The 23,499-nt window shown below is 44.4% G+C and overlaps 1 protein-coding gene across 4 annotated transcripts in view; it reads left to right on the top strand.

Moving 5' to 3' along the window:
* ADAMTS17 (ADAM metallopeptidase with thrombospondin type 1 motif 17) overlaps window positions 1-23,499 on the top strand; it is a 385,992-nt gene that overhangs the window by 227,160 nt on the left and 135,333 nt on the right. For 2 of the 4 annotated variants that reach the window (XM_047766837.1, XM_047766834.1), the window contains exons 11-12: window positions 20,282-20,383; window positions 21,368-21,513. In XM_047766837.1, coding sequence (XP_047622793.1) covers window positions 20,282-20,383; window positions 21,368-21,513 — 248 coding nt within the window. Of the gene's footprint in view, window positions 1-20,278; window positions 20,384-21,367; window positions 21,514-23,499 lie in introns of all 4 variants that reach the window. The other 2 variants (XM_047766835.1, XM_047766833.1) reach the window with 1 other exon arrangement.

Raw genomic sequence — 23,499 nt, 5'->3', positions numbered from 1 at the left:
CTGGGAGTTCCCATCGTGGCGCAGTGGTTAACGAATCCGACTAGGAACCATGAGGTTGCGGGTTCGGTCCCTGCCCTTGCTTAGTGGGTTAACGATCCGGCGTTGCCGTGAGCTGTGGTGTAGGTTGCAGACGCGGCTCGGATCCAACATTGCTGTGGCTCTGGCGTAGGCCAGTGGCTGCAGCTCCGATTCAACCCCTAGCCTGGGAACCTCCATATGCCGTGGGAGCGGCCCAAGAAAATAGCAAAAAAAAACCCAAAAAATAAATAATAAATAAAATAAAATTTCCATCTGATAACCCTCCTCCCCCCAACCTTGTAGCACCCAGATCTCCTTATCCCCTAAGGAAAAACCCAGCTTTCATAAGCTTATTGTCTTTGAGCATGTGCTACAATTTACTTGTTTACATGACTATCGTTTTGATAATCTCCATCTTCTCCATTATAAACCCTTCCAGGGCAGCTATCTTGCTTTTGGTTACTAATGTTTCTGCCTGCCTTGGCCAGTGCCTGGCACATATTAGGTACTTAACCAGTATGTGTTGCTCAGAGATCTGTTCATGACCCTAACAGTAAAATTAAGTTCTTACGTGACTTCACCCAAGCACTGATGGACAAGCTTGCAGATGAGGAGGAAACCCTTGGCTCTCTAAGTCTAAATTCACATTTTACCATCTGGCTCACCAACAGATACCTAAGACTCTGTCAACTGTCTTGCTAGGGTTCCTACAAAGCTCTCCTGTGGCTTCCTCCCAGAATGTCCTACAGACTAGTTCCTAGTGGGCCAGCTTTCTCTCTGTGCATTAGCTCCCTCATTGGTAAAATCTGAGACTCCTTGTGCACTAATACACATAGGGTGCTAAGAACTGGGTCTCTCACAGAGTAAGCACCCAGTAACTTGAGCTGATACTGATATATGTGTTGCTTTTACCTTTCTGGATAACACAGTGGCTCCCATCTGTGGGGGCGCAGAACTGATCTGTGTAGATCTCCAGGATCAGCATTTTTCTGTATTGAACTCAGGGCCATAAAAAATTAAGCGTTGTATAAAATGTTTACCCTTTTGGTAGCCAGAGATAGCCAGAACCAACCAGAAGAATCTTATAATCCAATGCCAAATGGATCTTTATAACCATCATTTTTCTTTAATGCCCTTGAGGATTGAAATGGATATCAAGTCATGAAATGATTATGCGCCCAACATTGCCTTTGCATGTCTTATCCTGACATCTGCCTCTGGCTGAGATGGAAGATCAGGGACCAGATTTACTTTCCCACCTGAAGCAACTAAGAAAGAAATCAAGTAAAATATATGAAACAGTGAAGTTCATCAAGCAAGGAAGGACTGTGATTCTTGGGAGATGTGAAACAAATGACTTGAGATTTCTGATTGTCCTGGCCAACTGCCTGGGTGGGCTCCAGGTGTGGCATGGGGAGAGAGGGCTCTGAAGAAGCAGCAGTCTTCTTGAGTTGAAGAAACAAAGCCAGAAGTACAGGGAGGCAGAGGCAGCTAGAATTCATAGATAAGAGAGCCATAGAAGAAAGAGATTTACAGAGAGAGAATCTCAGAAATCTGTACAAATCTTTCGCTTAGAACTGCGAAATGCATGTGTGTGAGAAAACCACCCAAGGCCCAGAGATGAACCATCTGAAAATGTTAGAGGGAGCCATCTCCAGGGCTCACATGGGCATCAGGTAGAGTACAAGAAGGGTGTTGCATCAGTAGTCTGGCAAAACCAGGTCCACATCAAGTGCTCATCTGGCCCCACCCAATAAAGCTGAAAAGCAAAATCCGAAAGGATCAAACTGTTTCCAAGTAACTTAGCCAAGTCTTAGAACAGAGCTCAGAAACATTTAAAGAAATACAAAACCAGCACTCAAAAAACAAAAAATTATTTGTCCAAATAAAAAATTACCAGGCCTTCAAAGGAGCAGGGAAATCCATCCATAATGAGGAGAGAAATCCATCAAAACTGACCTAGTAGAGTTCCCACTGTGGTGCAGTGGGTTAATAATCCAGCTTGTCTCCGTGGAGGCACTGGTTCAATCTCCAGCTCAGGTTTAGTCCTTAGCCCTGGAACTTCTGTATGCTGTGGGGGCAGCTAAAAAATTAAAAACAACAACAACAACAACAAAAACTGACCTAGAAATGACCTAGGTGATAGAATTAGTAGACAAAGGCATTAAAGCAGTAATTATAACCATATTCCATATTCAAGAAGGTAGCAGAAAGATTGAACATGTTAAATAGAGATATGGAAGATATGGAAAAGATCTAGGTGGGACTTCTAGGAATGAAAACAACGTCTAAGATGAAAAATATGCTGCCTGAGATTGCTGGCAAATGAGAGGTTGCAGAAGAGATAAGTGCTGAAGACAAAGCAATCAAAACTGTCCAAAGTGAGACACAAAGAGAAAAAAGACTGAAAACAACAAGCACTGTGGGACTTCAGGTGACCTAAGGTGGGATGGCTGCCCTGAAGGAGAGGAGAGAGAGAGAGCCGAAATCATATTTGAAGAAATAATGGCTGAATTTTTTTCCAAATTTGCTGAAAACCACAAGTCCATATATCCAAGAAGCTCAACCCCAAGAAACATGAATCCCAAGAAACATGAAGAAGTCTAGACCAAAGCTGATAATGATCAAATGGCTTAAAAGTAGTGATGAAGAGAGGATCTTAAAAGAGCCAGAGGAGGAGTTCCCACTGTGGCACAGTGAGTTAATCATCCAGCTTGTCTCTGTGGCGGTACTAATTCAATCCGAAGCCTGGCTCAGTGGGTTAAGGATCCAGTGTTTCTGCAGCTGTGGCATAGTTTGCAGCCACCGGCTCAGATTCGCTCTCTGGTCTGGGAACTTCCACATGCTGCAGGGGTGGCTAAAAAGGAAAAAAATGAAATAAAAAAAGAGCCAGAGGAAAAAAGACAAGTTATGTAGAGATAAACAAATGTAGGAATAAGTGTATTTCTCATTGGAAACAATGCAAGCAAAAAGACTGAAAAAGCATCTTTAAAGCACTGAAAGAAGAAAAGCCTGCCACCTTAAAGTTTTACACCAAGCAAAAATCTCTTTCAAAAAGGATGGTGAAATAGAGTTTTTCTGACATACAAAGGCTGAAAAAAAATTCATCACCGACAGACCCATGCTATAAGAAATATTAAAGACTGTCTTTCAGGAAGGAAAAAAAAAATGATGGTATGTGGAAATATGGAACTCTTACATAAAGAAATGAAGATTCCCAGGAGCAGTAACTATGTGGGTAAATACATAATATATTTAAGTATATTCAGATGTCTTTAAAAGATCATCAGAGTTCCTGCTGCAGCTCACCGGGTTACGAACCTGACTAGTATCCATGAGGATGCAGGTACGATCCCTGGCCTTGCTCAGTGGATTAAGGATCCAACACCACTGTGAGCTGTGGTGTAGGTCACAGACACAGCTCAGATCCTGCATTGCTGTGGCTGTGGCATAGACTGGCAGCTACAGCTCCAATCTGACCCCTTACGCTGGAACTTCCATATGCCACAGGGGTGGCCCCTCCCCCCCCAAAAAAAATCATTTACCATTTAAACAACTGTTGGACAAAAAAATAAGAATAGAATTATGGTAAATGTCCATGTCTTAATCCCCAGAACCTGCAGGCTTCACCTTATATAGTAAAAGCCACCTTCCAAGTATAGTTAAGTTAGGGATTTTGAGACGGTGCATTTCTTGGAATTTCTGGATGGACCTGATGCAATCAAAGAGGTCTGTACTAAGAGGGAGGCAGGAGATCAGGATGGGTAGTAGGTGAGACAATAGAAGTGAGAGGTTGGAGTGATGCAAGGTAGGGGGCCCTGGGCCAAGACTTGGGAAGGCTCAAGAAGTTGGAAAGGACAGGGCAGGGAAACAGATTCTCCCCTCAGAGCCTCCAGAATGAACTGGCCTTGCTGAAGCCTTGACATAAGCCCGGTGAGACTGCTATTATACCTCTAAGCTCCAGATCTATAATATACAAGGTAATAAATGTGTGTTATTTTAAGCTGCTAAATATGTGGTAATTTGTTCCCGTGGCAGTAAGAAAGTCCTGCATATTTGCCGTGGGAAACTAACCCAGAAGTGCAGGGTTTGCTACATCTGTAAGGGCAGATGATATCCACACAAAGGCCAGAAAAGGAGAAAGAGTAGTATATACTAGTGTAAGGTTTCTGTACTGTACTCGACGTGGAATAATTTCATGTAAAGACAGACTGTGATGTGTTAAAGATGTATAATATTAACAGTAACTCAGAGAGTTCCTGTTGTGGCTCAGCGGGTTAAGAATCCAACCAGTATCCATGAGGATGCAGCTTTGATCCCTGGTCTTGCTCAGTGGCTTAAGGATCTAGCACTGCTGCAAGCTACAGTGTAGGTTGCAGATGCAGCTCAGATCAGGCATGGCTGTGGCTGTGGTGTAGGCGGGCAGCTGCAGCTAATTCAGCCCCTAGCCTGGGAACTTCCATGTGCTGCAGGTGAGGCCCTAAAACAAAACAAAAACCTATCAATTATCTTCATATTCCTCGTCTTCTTTGCCCTGCTAGTCCAAAGAATATATGCAAAGACTCTGACAAAAAAATAAATACTCACTCAACCAATAAATAACACAATGGAGCTGGTATAGCTTCTAAGGCAACAAAGGAAATAAAATGTGATCATACATTGTTCACACCTGTGATCCCTTAAGCATTAGAAATAGATTGTGGGAATTTCTGTTGTGACTCAACGGGTTAAGAACCTGACTAGTATCCATGAGGATGCACGTTCAATCCCTGGCCTTGCTCAGTGGGTTAAGGATCTAGCATTGCCACAGGCTGCAATGTAGGTCACAGATGTGGCTCAGATCCAGTGTTTCTCTGGCTGTGGTGTAGGCCTCAGCTGCAGCTCTAATTCAACTCTTGGCCCAGGAACTTTGATATGCTGCAGGTAAGGCCCTAAAAAGAAAGTTAAAAGAAGTAGATTGTGTTAGGATGGATTGCTAATCTATGTTAGTCATTTATACTCCATTCTCCTAAGGAATGGATGCAGTTTACATTTTACTAGGGTCCGTGGCATATTCCATTTAGGTGCAGGTCTCTATACGGCCCCAGCGCCCATCCTGTATCCTAAATGGACAGTGACAGTTGTCCAGTTCTTCACAAGAATAATCACACCAGTGATGTGTGGTATCTCAAGGTCAGAAGGAACTATAATGCTGGGTTCTCCACAGAATTCTCTAAATCACCCTTCTAGGAAGAAAAAAAAACAAAAACAAAAACCTGCCTACTAGATGCCATGAAACAGAAAGAAAATACTCCTGCCAGGAGTTTTAGGGGAATGAACATCGTGAAGGCATTTCAACTCCAAAAATCAGGTGGCATCTCTTCAAAACCACGTTCATGCATGGCAGTTGGGACTCTGTCCTTGTTCCCAAGTCCTAGCTCTATGTCCCCAAGGAGAATTTCCCTGGCCGGCTGCTCAGCTTGCATTGCTGTTTAGGGCCTTTGGGGGGAGCTTGGAAAAGCACAGTCATGAGGCAAGTGGGGGGGGGTGCGTGCATGTGAATCCCTTGTCTTGAAAATTTCTAGAACTTTAAGCCTATTACTGAAGAGAAAATAATAATGAAGTGTAACAGAACGTAGATGCTGCCAAGGGGATAAAACCACAAAGCACATCGGTGCTCTAGGACTTGAACATTTTCTCTTCTTCTGCAATACAGACCATGAAAAAAAGAAGAAACGAAACTGGATAGAGTACATTTGGAGAAAGATACTAACCACCGTGACTGCTGGAGGGCAGTTTTCATTTTTCTCCTGCCTCTTACAAGGACCAAAGTCTTATGCTTGACAGAAGGTGGAGGCTGTGGCCTTGCAATCACGTTTCTTGTGGATGCATCTTTGTTGTGTAAAAGCAGGGGTTCTGACACCTAGAGTCTGCAGATAGAGCTCAGAGAATTAGTGAACGGGGATAGGAGAAAGATCACATCTTTATTTTCCTTCCACCTGTAATCGACATGAATATTCCCTTCCATCATGAGAGTCGGCAATAAGCTGCCGCAATCTCAGCGGTACATGTAACTGTCTCATGATTAGGAGTCACAAGTATTTTTCATACGGCATGACAGTTGGAGCAGCTATTTCAAATTATCATTTATACTCACCACTGCTTCGGAATTACAGCAGTTTTTAGACTGAGGGCCAGATCTTCTCATGTAATGTGTTGACAAGGAAACACATGTATTACTATATTACAGATTTGTATTTTGAATTATATTTGAATTTAATCGTTTCATTGCTAATCTTATATATTCTATAATGATGTGTTGACAAATATTACTCTGAGACAGGATTCACAGGCTTCACCACATGCCTCAGAGCCCAAGGCCAGGTGCTTGGTGTTAGGTGATGGCCAATCAACTTTTGCCCCTTGAAGGAAGTGCTGGCCTTCTGTGACCATTACTCCTCTTTAGGTGGAATTTCCAATACAGAACCTCTTTCTGATTGGACTTCTCTGTGCGTTCTTCTTTTGGCATTCACAGCTCATAGCCGTTTTGAGACCAATCAAAATTAAGAGCCATTTCCTTACTCAAAGGTGTAGGGAAAGTAACTTTGGAAAAACATTCCTACCATTGCTTTGGGAGCAGCCTAGCTTGAAATATTTCTGCCTTTGTAAACATTTGCATACCAGAGAATGAAGAAAAATTAAAATACAGTCCATTTTCATTTCTAGGGCCCTGGAGATCCCCACACCACCAGCATTGCATCTCTGTCTGTCTGCAGAATGCCGGTATTATAAGGCTCAAAGCTGTCTGTGGAAATATGAACTACCAAAAGAAAAAAAAATTGGCATCAATAGCTGGCATTTGTTGCAGAAGTTACTGGCAAATATAGCTGTCTCCTCTTTTAGCCAATGGTAATGTGATGTTTTTAATTCAATAAAGCATTTCAAGAGAGTCCAAACATTAAAGTTATAAACATTGGATGGTAAATATTTATTAGAAAGGGGAAATGAACCTTATTGCAATTAGCCCAATCCATCTTTTTTTATAATTATAAGTTCCTCCTGTCTTCATCAGCAAAGTCACTTGCCAAGCAAAGTCATTATTTAACAAGACCTTACAGCTCTTTAAGCTCAGATACCCTACCAGGTGAAGCAAAGGGCAAGAAGGCCAGAAGTAGGAATTGTCAGCTGAAAGGAAGAGTGTGCCCCTTGCTGCTGGAGACAGAAGCGAGCAGTGGGGAGTTCAGGCCACCTTCTTCCAGTGATCACAAAGCCCTCATTCCTTTTCAACATGAAGGAAAGGCTTGTTTGTCCTCCTCGTCTTCAGGTTCCCAGAGATCCTCAGGTGGAAGGTGCCATGTAATGCATGCTCATCCCTTACCCTTCCTGCACCTTGGCAACACATTCCACCAGTGCCGTCCCAGAGCCCACGTGTGACTGCCCCACAGGGAGGGGAAGGTGCTGGGAAGGGATACGAAACAACCTCACTGGGTGCCTTGAGCTAGGGTGTACCTATGTCTCGTGGCCTATGCAGTGAGCTGAGCTTTGCAGAGTAAGTTGTTTTTTTTTTTTTTAAATATGTAACACAGAAGCCATAAGCCAGTTGTTTCAGGAAGGCAACAGTGTCTGGAATAGTACTCGGCTTTCCGCTTTTGAGGGCCTCATGTATACTTTTCTCCCAAATATTTGCCCCTGTGTTCCTTTCCACTTAATTCTCTTGGCCTTTTAGCACAGCATGGAAGTGCTGTCCATACCGTGCAGTGGGGCCACATCCTGGTTTGACCTCATGAGCATGTACGTAGTCTCTCGATGCCTCCGTTTTCTAATCTGCAGAATGGGAAAAAACAATTGCACTTCCACAGCATAGGGTTGTTATGAGAGTTATGTAACAAATGGCTGAGAGCACTTAGGAGATAGTAGGCTCCCAATAAATGTTAGCTATATAATGTTTCCCATCAACTCACCTCCTGGAGTCCGTGGTAGAGGAGATGCTGTTTAGATAACAGTCTCGTGGGCTGGTCTTTTTCTGCACCTGTCCCTTTGCTGTTCTCATCACTCCTCCTGCCGCTCTGGGAGCCTGTGACCTCCAGGAGTTGCTGTCCAGCATCCAGCATTTCTCAGCATGCTCCCAATCCCCAGGCTGGCAGTCCCTTTCTGTCCTTTCCCAAGTCCCACAGAGACTCCCACAGGCATCTCTATGGGTGGAGATTTCCGTGGTGTCCAGGAGGCTTAGGGTGTCCAGATTCCACCTGCGAACTAGCAGAGTCCTTTTCTCTGATGCTGCTATTTTTCTCTAAACCCAGCAGGCAATTAGAATCTCTTCTGGAGATTGGCAGCTATGACTGCCCCACTCCAAATCTTCTGGGGTACGGGCTTTTCTATATCTTCCCTGGAGGTCCTTACGCTTAGCCTGGTGTGGGAACTGCTGGAGTAAATGAGACCTGTCCCTTTAAAGGCGGTGCACCTGGTAGGGGGTGGGTGGGGGAGTGGCCGACCAGGAGCCTGGCCCTGCCCTTGCTCAGGATACTGGGCTGGAAGCCAGGTCAAAGCCTTCTTGCCTGCCTCAGTCTCAGCTTCCTGCCCAACAACAACTGCAGCCCGTCTCCAAACTGCTGGACTTTGGCAGCAGATGGCCCCAATTTTCCAGAAGTGTTTGAACGTTTACAGTACACTGCCTCCTTCAAGAGCTCTCCAGACCCTGCAAGTTGTGTTACCCTTCATTTCTTGCCCACCCCCCAGGCCAGCTGGGTGCCTGGGTACCCTTGCCCAGCATCACCCACCCAGGTGTCCCCTGTTGGGTGACAGTCTCGGCGACCTTCCAGAGCAGGGCTGGCAAGCTGGCCTGGGGGAAGGCTTCAAACTGCAGTAGTCTGTGTGGAAAATTTGGATTAGTAACATTTTCATCCAGCTCTTAGCATTCTATTTTATCTCCGTTTTGGCTTATGTTATCAGCAGCCCATTTCTGAGCGCTTTTTACATAACCATTCCCTTCAGTATTATCTTGAGTCAGAGCTACTCTCCAAATGCTAAGTGGGTGCCCAGTGAGGAAGATCAAAGTAACTTTCAGAGTGCTTACAAGGGACACCCCAGGTGAAGAAAATGATAAAGCCTTGAAGACATGGACCATGGATGGGGTCTTTCTGCTGGGGATCTCAGATCTTCTCCATGTGTCCATGGTACTCCAGGGACGGAAGCTTGGCTCTGGCTTATTTGTCATGTGGCACCTTGAGGGACTCTGCTACAAAATGTTCTCTGTGCGACTCTCATCAAACCTCAAATGTAGCCAGCAAGGTCACAGATGCTAGATCCAGGGAGCTGCTTCATTTTCCTTGTTCTTTGTGTACCCTCGTGGCTTTCTATTTGATTTAAGCCAAAGATGGTGCTGCCCAATGGTACTTGCAGATAGAGCACCACAGCCAAGTAGTACAGAGCAGTCACTATATCATGAGACAATGATGAGCACTCAGGCCTGGCTGACACAGAGGAGGCAAGATCTCAGGGGGAGGAGACTGGGGACCCAGAGGCAGGATAACCAGGGGATAAGTGTGTGTTCTGGGGTCAGGAGAGGTCCCAGCCTCTGTGCCTGGGGCAGGTCACTTAATTCTATTTCTTCATCTGCAAGATGTGAGTAGTGATGGTTCCTGTCTCATGAGGTTATGCAAATGGTAATTAAGGATTCTGGAAAAGTACTCAGCCTGATGCCTGGGCTACCTAAATGCTTAGAGCATGTCAGCTTTTCTCTCATTCTCCTGAAGCCGCTCGTGGCTTTATGTGTGAATGTATTCATTTGTTCATTCATTTGTTTGTTCCTTCACTCAGAGCATCTTCTCTGGCTCTGTACCATGGGCTACCAGATGTGTGCTAATGAGACAAGGAGGCTGTAAGACACAGTTGCTGCCCTACCCCCACCCCCAGGAGTTTAGGATGGAGGGGGCAGAGGGCAAGACTCATGGGACTGTCACCCAAGGGTCAGTCATGTTGGTCACTCTTAGAACCCTCATAGATTCTTCCTGATGGCAATAGAGCAAAGGAGGAAAGAGTTCACGAGGGAGGGGCTCTTGGACTTGGCCATGAAGAATATGGCAGGTGATTTCCTGGATGTTAAGATGATTTAGCTCTGGTCCCTTCCTTGGCCTGAGCTCTCTGAGGGCAGATAGCTGGTCACACTGTCTACTCTCTGTCTCCTGGAGGCCATGGAGCAGCCTGCAGGGAGATGGGCCTGGACCTGTGCCAGAGAGGACCCTTAAGGCAGCAGCATCAGCCTCTGCAGGGGCACAGGGTGTGTGGGATGTGGTTGGTCAGGTGCAGGCAGGACAAATGTATGTGAAAATGGCAAGGAAAGGGGAGAGGCAGGGGCCAAATGTGAAGCTATGTCATAGGGGTCTTAAGTGATTCCTGACAGGATTGATGGATGAGTCACGATCCATGTTTTCAGGGAGTTCCCATTGTGGCTCAGTGGGTTTAAGACTCAACACTGTCTCTCTGAGGATGTGGATTCAATCCCTGGCCTCGCTCAGTGGATTAAGGAACCTCTGTTCCTGCAAGCTGCAGTGTAGGTCACAGGTGCAGCTCAGATCTGGTATTGCTGTGGCTGTGGCGTAGGCCTGCAGCTGCAGCTCTGATTTGAACCCTGGCCTGGGAACTTCTATATGCTGAAGGTGTAGCCCTAAAAAGGAAGAAAACGAAAACGAAAAAAAAAAAAAAAAAAACAACCTGTGTTTTCAGAAGATTTTGCAAATGTGTTGAACATGAAAAAGATTGCAGTCGTCTCGCAGAGAGAGGGAGAAGATAAAACAAGGCCATGGCATTGAGAATGAAAAGAAAGAATTGCCTCTGAAAAGCCACCTTTGCCATTTTTAATTAATCAAATCAACTCTTTGTAAATAGGCACTGTGGGCACTAAATAATTCTAAATAATCATAGCAAAGACTATCTTCACCACAGATGCCTGGTTGGTTATCAGTGGGGTTTTTCGGAATTATTTTGTTTTCTGAATAAGCAATATGTGCAAAGGTATAAAAATCCAAAATTAAGAAGCTCCTGCTGTGGTGCAATGAGTTAAGAATCTGACTGCAGTGGCCCCGGTTGCTGCAGAGGCACAGTAGGTTAAAGGATCCAGCGTAGGATGCAGTCGAGGCTTGGATTCAATCCTGGCCCAGGGACTTCCATATGCCATGGGTGAGGCTATAAAATAAAATTTAAAAATTAACCATTTATGTGTTTCCCTTTTCATAGATATTTCAGCATACTACTCTGCTGATGTATATCTTGCTTTTTTTTTCTCCTATGTAAATATAAATATATTTTTTTCGAGTCATTTAATACCCGTGTAAAGTGAGTTGCCCCATCTCTCTCTCTCTCTTTTTTTTTTTTTTTTTTTGCTTTTTAGAGCTGTACTTATTAGAGCTTATGGAAGTTTCCAGGCTAAGGGTCTAAGTGGAGCTGCAGCTGCTGACCTAAAACACAGTCACAGCAACACGGGATTCAAGCCACATCTGCAACCTACACCACAGCTCAAGTCAACACAGGATCCTTAACCCACCGAGCGAGGCCAGGGATCGAATCCACATCCTCATGGATACTAGTCTGGTTTGTGATCTGCTAAGCCACTGCAGGAACTCCCCATCTTTTTTTTTTTTTTTGGTGACATATTTTATTATTTTTAAAACTATTGTGATGTAATTTTAGAATTAAAGAAGAGTTACAGAAGCAGTACAGAAAGTATCCACCTTCTACCCAGCTTCCCCCTCTCTCCACATCTTACCTTATCCAAGTCAGGAAATTAACTGGGGTATGCTATTAACTAACATACATTCAGATTTCACCCATACCCCCACTAGGATCCTTTTTCTGCACCAGGGTCCCATTTTGCATTTAATCATCAGAACTCTTTTGTCTCTTCCAACCTGTGGCAGTTCCTCAGTCTGTGTCTTTCATAACCTTGATATTTTCTCAGTCCTTGCTTCAGGGTCATGCGTTTTGGGAAGCAGACCACAGAGATGCTGTGGTTAATACATCTTACTCCTGGCATTGTTCCTCTCAGTCAGTTAAGGTGGTGTCTTGCAGCCTTTACCACTGTAACTTACTGTTTTTCCTTTTGAGTTTATCAGACTTTTCTGCCCTCAGCAGTGTTGACATCAGGGACTGGCTCATTCTTTGTTATGGGGTTGTCTTGTGCTTTGTAGGGTATTTAGTCACTACCCACTATATGACAGCAATCCCCGAGTTGTGACAACCAAAAAATGCCTTCAGACGATGCCAGATGTCCCCTGGGTGTGTGTGTGTGTCCAGTGGGGTGGGGTGGGGGGGGTGGGAGGTGGTGGCGCAAAATTGCTCCTTACTGAGAACCGGTAATCTACAAGATTAAATACCTAGAAGTAGGTTAAGGTCACTTTTGCATAGTTTTCGGTAGATTTAGGCACCTAAAACACAATGTGAAGTACACAGAAAAGTATCCCAATCATAAACATACAGCCACATTCATTTCTCACAAACTGAACACACCAGCATAACGAGCAAGATACAGCATTTCTGTAATTCCAGCAGCCCCGCTTAAGCCCCCTCCCCTTCACTAAGCCCCAGCAGTAATTACTAGCTTACTTTCTGACCCTACAGACTAGTTTGCCTGTCCTTGAACTTTATGTGAAATCTTGCACATGCCTTCATTGTTGATAGATATTTCTGGATTGACCCCCAAAGAGGCTTTTCTATTTACCCTCCTACAAATACGACTTGGAAGTGCCTTCTGCCACACCTTCTCCCTGGCTTGCTGATCTGTGCCAATCTGAACATTTAAGAAATGAGCCTGTTGCAGGTTGAATGGCAGTCATTTCTCTTTTAAAGAATTTGAGCATTTCTTCATATATTAAAAAGCTTGTTGTATTCTCTTTCCTGTGAACTGTCTTAAATCTTTTTTATATTTGATTATTGATTTTGTCAGTGTTGTTAGAAATTTTATGTATTAAGGAAATTGGCCCTTTAGCTGAAGTATGAGTTGCAAGTGTTCTTTTTTTCCTAGGTCATTTGATTTTTTTTTTTGTCTTTTTTTGCTATTTCTTCGGGCCGCTCCCGCGGCATATGGAGGTTCCCCGGCTAGGGGTCTAATTGGAGCTGTAGCCATTGGCCTACGCCAGAGCCACAGCAATGCGGGATCCGAGCCACATCTGCAACCTACACCACAGCTCACGGCAACGTCGGATCGTTAACCCACTGAGCAAGGGCAGGGACCAAACCCGCAACCTCATGGTTCCTCGTCGGATTCGTTAACCACTGCGCCACGACGGGAACTCCTCATTTGATTTTTTACTCTGTTGATCGTATTTTATGTCTGGCAGATGTTTGTGTGTGTGTAGGGTGAACTACATCAATCACTTTTTAAGGCTTCTGGGTTTTGTGCCATGTTTTCAAAGGTCTTTCCCATTCCTCAACTGTAAATAAATTTAACTCTCATTGTTTCTTCTAATATTTTTATGATGTAATTTTTATGTTTAAATCCTTAATCCAGCAGTAATTAATTTTAGTGTAAGGCGTGAGGTAGGGATCCCATCTCACTTTGTTCCCAGACCACTTAGGTGGTTCCATACTACTTATTGAATAATTCATTTCTCCCCATAAATTTGAAATGTCATCTTTATAATATGACATTTCTGTATGTCTTATTTTTTAAAAATATTTCTGGATTTTCCTGCCTGCTCCACTAATGTAATCATGTACCTCTTTATATTTACTTGACTGTGGCTTTATAAAATATTTTAATTCACTAAACATATGCTTTTTCACAATTTTACTGTCTATTATTTCTTGTTTGTTTTTCCATATGGTATTCAGAACCTGTGTGTTTAGTTCTAAATTACATTGGTATTTAAATTCAATTACATTGTTTTATAGATTAACTTAGGGAAAATATATATAATTTTATACTTTTGAGTCTTCCTGCAGAATTTTCTCTTACATCAATTCAAGACATCTTCCCTCCCCTCTTCAGGGGAATTTTATTTTGTTAAGACTTGTAATAAGAGATTGTGATTGAATTTAATTAGTCTTTTTAGCTTCTATGGAGAGAACCATAGAAGCTAATGGTTTATCTGGTCATTCCCCCCTGCCCAAAGAGTCAGTATTTTAAAATATAATTTTATCGGAGTATAGTTGACTTATGATATTGTATTAGTTTCAAGTGTACAGCAAAGTGAATCAGTTATACATGTAAATAAATCCATTCTTTTCCCCATATAGGTTATTATAAACTGTAGAGTAGATTTTCCTGTGCTATACAGTAGGTTAAGATATACCCACTACTGTATAAAATAGATGATTGAGAACCCCATTGATTTTAATTGATACTTTGGTCAGTGCTCACTTCCAATCCTTTTGCTGTAGATTTTCCATGCATTTCTTTGTCAAGTTTATCCTCTAGTATTTTCTCCTCTAGTATTTTCTCCAAAAAAAAGGATTCATCTCTTTATACATTAAAAAAAAAAAAAAAAAGTTTTCCTATTACCTAAATACTTGAGCAACAGTTTAGCTGCTAGAAACTTCTTGGGTCGCATTTTCTTTCCTTGTGTCTTTCTGACATTGCTCCACAGGCTTCTGGCAGTGAATGCTGCTATAGAGAAATGTGTATATAGCCTAATATTGTCTCCCATTCTTGGTGAGCTGTCCTTTTTGCCTGGCTTCCTAAAATATTGTTTTGCTTTGTCTCTGAGATTCAGGAACTTTATCAGAACATGCCTCTGTTTTCATCATTTTTTTTGCCTTTTTCCCCAGATGAGGGCTTTGCTTTTCAATCTGAGACCAAGATCTTCTTTCATTTCAGAATAGAGTTTTGAATGTATATTCAAATACCTTTTTCTGTTACATTATGTTAGTTCTATTTTTTTAGGACCTCCCTGCTTCAGACCCTGCTCAGGGTCCTTGACCTCTGCAAGCATCTGCCTCATTGAAAAAATGGAAAAATGGAAAAGCTCATTGTACCTGTCTCCCATGCATGCTTGTATCAGGTCTCCACTATGTGTCTTCCATATCTGTTAATTCCTTTTAACCACTTTGAATTATGTGTTCATTTCCATTTTATTATATTCATATTTTTCCCAATCATCAACTCGGCATCCCACTCTAGGTGTTTGGTGCTGTGTCTCTTCTTTATGCTCCTTTCAGTGTGGTTTTCATTGGTCATCTGATTTAATTTCTCTTACATTTCTTGAACAACTTCTGATAGCTCATATTTTATCTCCTTTGACATGACTGTCTTTTCCCTTGGTTCTTGTGTATTTGCTTGGTGCAAATGCAAAAAAAAAAAAGATATAATTACTGTGATTTTAAAACATTAATAGAGCTAAACTTAGACATTATTTTTAGCTGTTCCATGATCATATTATCTGGTGAGTATTTGAGTATTGTTCACCTGCTTTTTCCCTCCTATTTATTTCCCCTGCCCCCTGCCCCCCATCCCCACTTTTTATTAATGGCCACACCCACAGCACATGGAAGTTTCTGGGCCAGGGATTGAATCCAAGCCACAGCTGTGACCTACACCACACAGCTGTACAAGGCCAGGGATTGAACCTGAGTTATTTCTGGACTACCTATTTATAGGACATTCACATCAGGGAGAAGCTGATCTGCCTCCAGGCTGGAAGGCACTCTCCTTAGGAGAAGACTGTGTGTGTGTGTTGTCATCATGCATCTCTCCTCCTGCTCTGAAATATGACTTCCTGCACATATGGTTTATCCTTGTGTTTCTTTCTGAGGCTCGGATTTCCCTGCTGCTACTTTGTGATAAGTTAGGTCCACTCCAGAGTATTTATCTAGTAAGTCATTTTACTAAGGTATAATGTACACATGGAAAAGTGTACAGATCATAAGTTTAGAACTTGATTTGTTTTTATCAAGTGAACACACCTGTGTAGGCACCAAGTGGGTCAAGAACCAGAAAATGGGAGTTCCCATTGTGGCTCAGCAGTAATGAACCCGACTAGTAACCATGAGGATGCAGGTTTGATCCCTGGCCTCTCTCAGTGGGTTAAGGATCCGGTGTTGCTGTGAGCTGTAGTATAGGTCGCAGATGCAGCTCAGATCTGGCATTGCTGTGGCTATGGTGTAGGCCGGTAGCTACAGCTCTGATTTGACCCCTAGCCCGGGAACCTCCATATGCCTCAGATGTGGCTCTAAAAAAAGAACCAGAATACTAACCTGGATAAGGGAGCTTCCCATCTTTTGTGTCTGACCCAGCTCAGGGACCTTGATTTCCACAAACATCTGCCTTCTAGTTGGAAGAGTGGGAAAAAAGGAAGCTGTTGTGTACCTCAGGATGACAGATGTCGCAGCACTTTGTCTTTTGTAAAGCATGATGTGTATGCCCAGCTATCTACCCAGGAGGCATCATGGTGACAAGCATTGCTGTGGTGTGGTCCACACCACTTGTCCAGTTGTGAAAATGAATCACAGAAGGGCAACTGCTTGGCTTGGTTGCCCAGAGCAGGGCTGGTGGCTGAGTTGAGGTCAGAAACAGCAGCTCTAAAGCTGCCTTTTCTGCTTATCCTCCTTGTCTTTGTTTTCAAACTCTCAACACTCTAGTTTCCTCTTACTCATGTTTGAGCTTCCTATAAAATAGACCATAATTTATTTATCTGTTCTGCTGTTGATAGGCGTTTGGGTTGTTTCCATCTTGGGAACTAACACAGTGTGGCTGTGCATATTCTTGACAAAATTTTTGGTGAATATACACACACATTTCTATTTGACACATACCTGGGAGTGGAATTGCTGGATGTTAGAATGTGCGTGGCTTCAGCTTTAGTAAATACTGCCAGAGTTTTCCAAAGTTGTGGAACTAAGAATCCTCAGGTCAAGAGAGTGCTCATTGCAACACATCCTTGCCAGCACTTGGTATTCCTCCCCTCTTTTGTTTTAGCCATTTTGGTGGGTATGCAGAGGTAGCTGCTCAGTTTTGATTTGTTTTCTCTGATAACCAGTGAAACTGAGCATTGTTCCATATGTTTTCTGGCCATCCTATATGTTTAGATATCCTTTTATGTGAAGTGTCTATTCAAATCCTTTGCCCACTTTTCTCTTGGGTCTTTTTCTTGATTGATCAGTAGGAGTCTTAGGGGTTTGTTTTTATATATATTCTGGATACAAATCCATGGTTGGTTCTGTGCCTTATAGATCTCTCTCCCACGTATTACAAACATCTCTCATGTTCTTACCATTGTCTTTTGATCAACATAAATTCTTCATTTTAACATATCTCCGTGCCAGCTCTTCTTAAGATTTGATGTAGTATAGTTCATTAATTGTTTTCCTTTATGGTTAGTATGTTTTGTGTTCTCTTTTAGAAATAGTTGCCTGATCTCATTCTCCATTTCTTTGATGATTGATCTGAGAAAGCATGGTCTGTAAAGTGCATAATGAACAGTTTACACCACCCTTCTAGGGCAATCAGATTTCCTTGTCCCAAGCACTCCTACCCCATAAATTCACATCCTGGGTCCGCCTTGTCTCATGACCACGTGTCCACACACTGACACCACTCTGGAAGAGCTGGAGGGTCAAAGTGCATGAAATCACATACTTAATGAGGTGCTGTCAGCCTTTACAGGACCAGCTGGTGCTTTGCTCCAGCCACATGTTCTGTTACCACTCCATTGAGAGGCGAACAATAATGAGAATGTGGGGGCGTTTCTGAACGCAAATGCACAAAATTCCTTTTGACTCATCAACTTCTTTAAGGGTGCAGAGCAGCTCTGATGTACTTGAAAAGTGAGAAGGGGCTGTGGGCTGTTCTGAGCTCATTGTCAAACCCTGCAGCTCTGCTTTCCCTCCCTTTCCTCCTTTGTTTCTGTCCCTTCCACAGCTAAACATTTTCGGCCTTTGGACGGCACAGCTGCACTTTTCTGTGCACGTGTTCACAATTACTTGGAACAGCAGGCCTCTGTCCTGAGCCCCCCACGCCCTCTCTAGCCCCGCAGGGACTGCCCTGGGCTGTGCACAGGGAACCCTGACCCTCACCCCACCCAAGATGTACCCACTGTGCCCCAGAGGATGTGTCTCCCTCTCTACCTCCTGTCTTGTCACCCTGATTGGGTTTGGCATCCTGTAAGTACCGCATCTTTCAAAGAGCCTTAAGTACATCTGTTCTCAATTTTTAGACCACGAGGCGAGGATTTGGGTGCAAGGAGTTTATCTGGGAAGTTATCCCAGGAAGCGCTGAGATGGGGCAGGGAAGTGAGGCAGGATCAAGAAAGATGCGGTGATGGGCAGGCGAATGTGTAGACAGCAGGCCACCCCTGGGACCTCCTAAGAGACATGTGGAACTTGCCTCAGAGCCGCCCCACCCAAGGCACGGCTGTCCAGCTCCCATGCTTGTGGAGGGCTGCTCCGTGGCCAGTGAATGGCTTCTGGAGGGGAGACCAGGGAAGCAGCAGACCATGTGTGGGGATGGCAACCACCCTGAGCCCTGCCCGGGTGACCGAGGCAGGTGGAGAGGACACCAGCCATGTTGGCCGCAGTTATTTGGATAAATTATCTCATTCTGAGCACTCTGCCATGTCCATGTTTCCTGTTAATACAAATGGGAGTGTTTTTAAATGCCTGTTCCTGGTTTAATAGCATTATTTTAACTGTGTATTTGTGGATGGTGACAAAATCCTCTTTGTGAAATGCTATAAGAAATCAAGGCCTTTCAGGCATACCCTGACCTGGAGGCTGAGGAAGGTGGCTTTGCTGCCTGGTCTCTGCTGTGGTAAGTGGGGAATCGACAGTGAGGAGAGAAATCAAAGACACCCAGAGCAGCACCTTGACCCTCCTTTCAAGAGGCCAAGAATGGCTAGAGACAGAGAGATATAAACTGACAGGAGGAGAGGAAGAGAGGCAGGTAGGCTGGTGCTAGTTGAGCTGCTGGAGGGAGAACTGAGAGGAAGTAGAGGGGGAGGGGCATCAATTGGGCCACATTAGAAACAGAATTAAGAAGGTGGTGAAAGGGAATTTTAAGAGAGTTGGTTGTATGTGGTGAATGATTCCTTTGGTACTTTCCAAAAGAATTCAATAAAGCTCAGAGTTCCCATCGTGGCTCAGCGGTAACTAACCCGACTAGTATCCATGAGAACACAGGATTCATCCCTGGACTCTCTCAGTGAGTTAAGAATCTGGCATTGCCATGAGCTGTGGTGTAGGTCGAAGATGTGGCTTGGATCCCGAGTGGCTGTGGCTGTAACATAGGCCAGCAGCTGCAGCAGCTGTTTCAGCCCCTAGCCTGGGAACTTCCATATGCAGCATGTGTGGCCCTAAAAAAAAAAAATTAAAAATTAAAAATAATAATAATAAATTAATAGAAGTTTAAATTTCTTACAAAAAAAAAAAAAAAAAGGCACTGAGGCCCAGCTGGGCTCAGTGACCCTGGGGAAGACTGAGGGGTGCCTCTTTAGCGGCACCGTGTTGAGCTGTGGCTTCTGAGGCTGCACAAAGATGCATTGGCCTCAGCTCCAGAGCAAGCCCACCTCGAGCCTGTGTGGTTGTTGAGGTTCTTTCTTGGCGTGCTCTGTACGAGCCATGGGAACCTACTTTGTACCTTCCTACACTAAATGGAAGGTATCTGGGGTTCCTCTGAGGCTCAGTGGGCATTGTTGCTGCTGTGGTATGGGTTTGATCCCTGGCCCAGGGACCTCCACATGCCATAGGTGCAGCCAAAAAAAAAGAAAGGAATCTGCTTAATGGTGTCCAGGCTCCAGCTGCATCAGACACCTCCTAGGCCCTCAACAGCTGGCGCTAGAACTGCTGATCTAAACCCTCGTGTGACATGCCCCCTTAGGAGTAAACACACAGAATTGTGTTGAGCTGCATGAGCTAGATGAAACAATGCACCTATTATTATTATTATTATTATCTTTTTGTCTTTTCTGGGAACGCACCTGCAGCATATGGAGGTTCCCAGGCTAAGGGTCTAATTGGAGCTGTAGCCGCCGGCCTACGCCACAGCCACAGCAATGCCAGATCCGAGCCGCCTCTGCAACCTATATCACAGCTCACGGCAACGCCGGATCCTCAACCCACTGAGCAAGGCCAGGGTTCGAACCCGAAACCTCATGGTTCCTAGTCGGATTCATTAACCACTGAGCCACGACAGGAACTCCCCATGATGCACCTATTATTTTTGATAACCAGATTCATAACCCTTCTTCTTTCCCTCCTGTTCAAATCCCCAATTCAAACTGGTCACTGGGCCTCGCCTTCCAACCCCCTGCGTGACCTCGTGTAGAGTTCTCAGCAGTCACATTCCTTCCCTTGTCAGCAGCATCTGATGTGTGCGGGATTGTGGTGCCTGGTGGAAGGAGATACATCCTGCAAGACCAAGCTGGACCCTCCCTTGGACGGCACAGAGTGTGGGGCAGACAAGGTAACCCCGATTTCCCCTGGCCCCTGGGCGTTGGTCTGCCCTGCACTCAGGAGCCACTGAAGCTCCTCCAGGGTACCCCAGAAATGCCATGGAACCTTGCTCTGGACACAGAGGGCTGCCTACGTCACTTCTTTTTTTTTTTTTTTTAATAAGATACAAGAATCATTTACTTCATGTTTTTGTTAAATTAACTCCTTTTGTCACATACATGAATTTATTACTTAAAACTCTGATGTCAGTAGACTATAAATGGGAAAACAGTATCACTTGCCATACACAAAAGGCTATTATAAAATGATTTTAATGAGAACAGGGCTCAAGGTTAAGAGAGCAAGCCTTTGGCCTGATCCTCATTAACAGAAGGGACTGGCAAGTGTTAAAAGAGTATTCAGGGCCAGCAGCCACAGTCCGAGATTTTCTTTAGTCTTATTGTAAGAATTAAAAGAGATGCTCTGGTGGGGGATCATTAAATCACATCTCGTGCCCCAGGATTTGTGCTGCACATGTTGGGAAATTGTTTCAGAGGATTGGCTTTCTCTTATCCTCGGAAAGAGCCAGAGTTTCCCCACATGGGCCAGCTGTGTCATCTCTAAGCACCAAACCTAACCCTGAAGTTCAAAACTGCAGAGCCAGGAAGAGGCTCACATTAAGCAGTTTGCAGAGGATGAGGTCTCTCTCCACTGAGCCTTGTGGATTAATCCTTGTCTGGGGATTTAGAGAACCTCCTTTGAGCACATCCAAGTGGACAGTTAGGGCAAAATCCAAACCCCAGAGTGACAGAGGTGTCTGGTTGAGTATGTAAGGAATGTCACTGGAGTTAGCAAGCCTGCACACCCCCAAATAGTCTACTTCTGTAGTGAACTGCAGAAATCAGGTTTGGGTGGCACGGTGCTCTCTCACCCAGAGGGTATCTCAGGACCAGTGAGTGAGGGGAGTTGCCTCCCTGAGCTGAGTGCCCCAGCCACCCACCCTGCTGTGTTTCAGTGGTGCCGCGCAGGGGAGTGTGTGAGCAAGACGCCCATCCCAGAGCACGTGGACGGAGACTGGAGCCCTTGGGGTGCCTGGAGCATGTGCAGCCGCACATGCGGCACAGGAGCCCGCTTTCGGCAGAGGAAATGCGACAACCCTCCGTAAGTCCCCCTCCACCAGTCTCCTCCAGGGCCCTTTGATAGAGATTTCCCAACCACAACTCCCACGGCCTTAGCAGAGCAGGGTCTGTTTGCACTGAGGATTGGAGCTGAAAGGAAAACGAACTTGAACCCAAGGTCCAGGGCGCAGGGGTACTGTGTGCGTCCAATGGCGTCTCAGCTCAAAGCTGCCTTGTAGCAGGGATGCAACAGGTCCTGTGAGGAGCTGGCTCCTCTTCTTTGCATGGGCCTTGGTAGAACTGTTTTCCAAGACGTTTGGCTATAGTACCTCCTGGACTGCTTCACAGTTGCCTGAGACAAGGGTCATTTCAGGGAAGTGGGCAGACCTTTCAAGAGACCAGGCTGACCTTCACTTTGGCTGTTAGCTGATTTGGGAGCAGCCTGGCTGTTGATGAGTCACAAAGCATTTGTGGCTTCCTCTCTTGTTTATCCAAATATCTCTCACCTGTCCTGTTAGAACTGTTTGTATTGGAACTATTTGACAACAAATAGGATTTTCTTTCTTTTTTTTTTCCCCCCCTCATAGGCTTCCTTTTAGCAACTGTGATGACACCATCACACCTTGTTCACCTTTACACATTCGCTCCTAAAAAATTCAGGGCTAGATCTTATGCTCAACTTTATCAGAGTTTTTTTTTCTCTTCTTCTCTTGAAATTTCCCATTTTTAATATGTCTGTAAATAATGTTTTGCATCTTGTGTGCCATCAGCTCCATCACATTAATTTTGAAAATGAGCAAGGTATAAATTATGACTAAAAGGAAATGGTTTCTATACACTATTAAGTCATATTGATGAGTAATTAGCAAACCCCTCTTGTGTTTAGAAAGTCTGATGATGGAGTTCCTGTGGTGGCACACTGGTAACAAACCTGACCAGCATTCATGAGGATACAGGTTTGACCCCTGGTCTCACTCAGTGAGTTAAGGATGCGGCATTGCCATGAGCTGCCTTGTAGGTTGCAGACATGGCTTGGATCTGGCATGGCTGTGGCTGTGGTGTAGGCCTGCAGATGCAGCTCCAATTCAACCCCTAGCCTGGGAACTTTCCTAAAAAGACCAAAAAAAAAAAAAAAGTCTGATGTCCAAACTCTAGCTCAGACCAAATCACAAACTCAGGCCCAGGAATCTGATGTACCAAATTTCTCATGGTGATTCTGGTGCCCAGCCAAGGTTGAAAACCTACAGATTAAGGGAAAACTGAGGCTCACCAGCTTTGTGAATGTCAAGAACACCATATTTCCTGGTAGTGCCATAAGAATTGGTATTATATGTTGTGTCCTATTAAAACTTTTCCTTCTAGCACCCAGCAGAGGTAGGTAGGTACATAGTAGGTAGGTATTTAATCTTTTAGAAGTGAATTCTTAAATAAAAGCATAGGTGATATATTAGGCTTTTCCAGAGAGGCAGAACCAATAGCCATATGCGTATGATTTATTATGAGGATTGGCTCACACACTTATGGAGGCTGAGAAACCCCATGAGCTGCCACCTGCAAGCCAGAGGCCCAGGTGTAATTCAGTGTGAGTCTGACAGCCTGGGAACCGGGGAGCCAATGGTGTGAATCGCAGTCCAAGGGCAGAAGATGAGAGGCGACATCCCAGTTCACACAGTGAGGCCTCCTTCTGCTTTTTGTTCTAATCAGGCCCCCAGTAGGTTGGATCATGCCCACCCACACTGGGGAGGGCAGTCTATTTTAGGAGCCCACCAAGGCAAATGCTAACACCCTCACAGACCCACCCAGAAATAATTTTTAGTCTTGGCACCCTGTGGCCCATCAAGTTGATACATACAATTAATCCTCATGGATGGGTAGATGATTAGAAAACCTATTTCGCCAAGTGGTCAGAAATTGATAACGGTTTCAGTTTTCCCATTGTTCTATAATGAAGTTAAAATAATTCTGCCCCTGGCCCAAAGCAGAGAGCTCTGGGTTTGGAATCAAGGTACAGAGGTTACTGGCTTGATTG

Source organism: Phacochoerus africanus, chromosome 2 (assembly GCF_016906955.1).
Source record: "Phacochoerus africanus isolate WHEZ1 chromosome 2, ROS_Pafr_v1, whole genome shotgun sequence".
Classification (NCBI taxonomy): Eukaryota; Metazoa; Chordata; class Mammalia; order Artiodactyla; family Suidae; genus Phacochoerus; species Phacochoerus africanus.
This window is presented reverse-complemented; position numbering and strand designations above follow the sequence as displayed.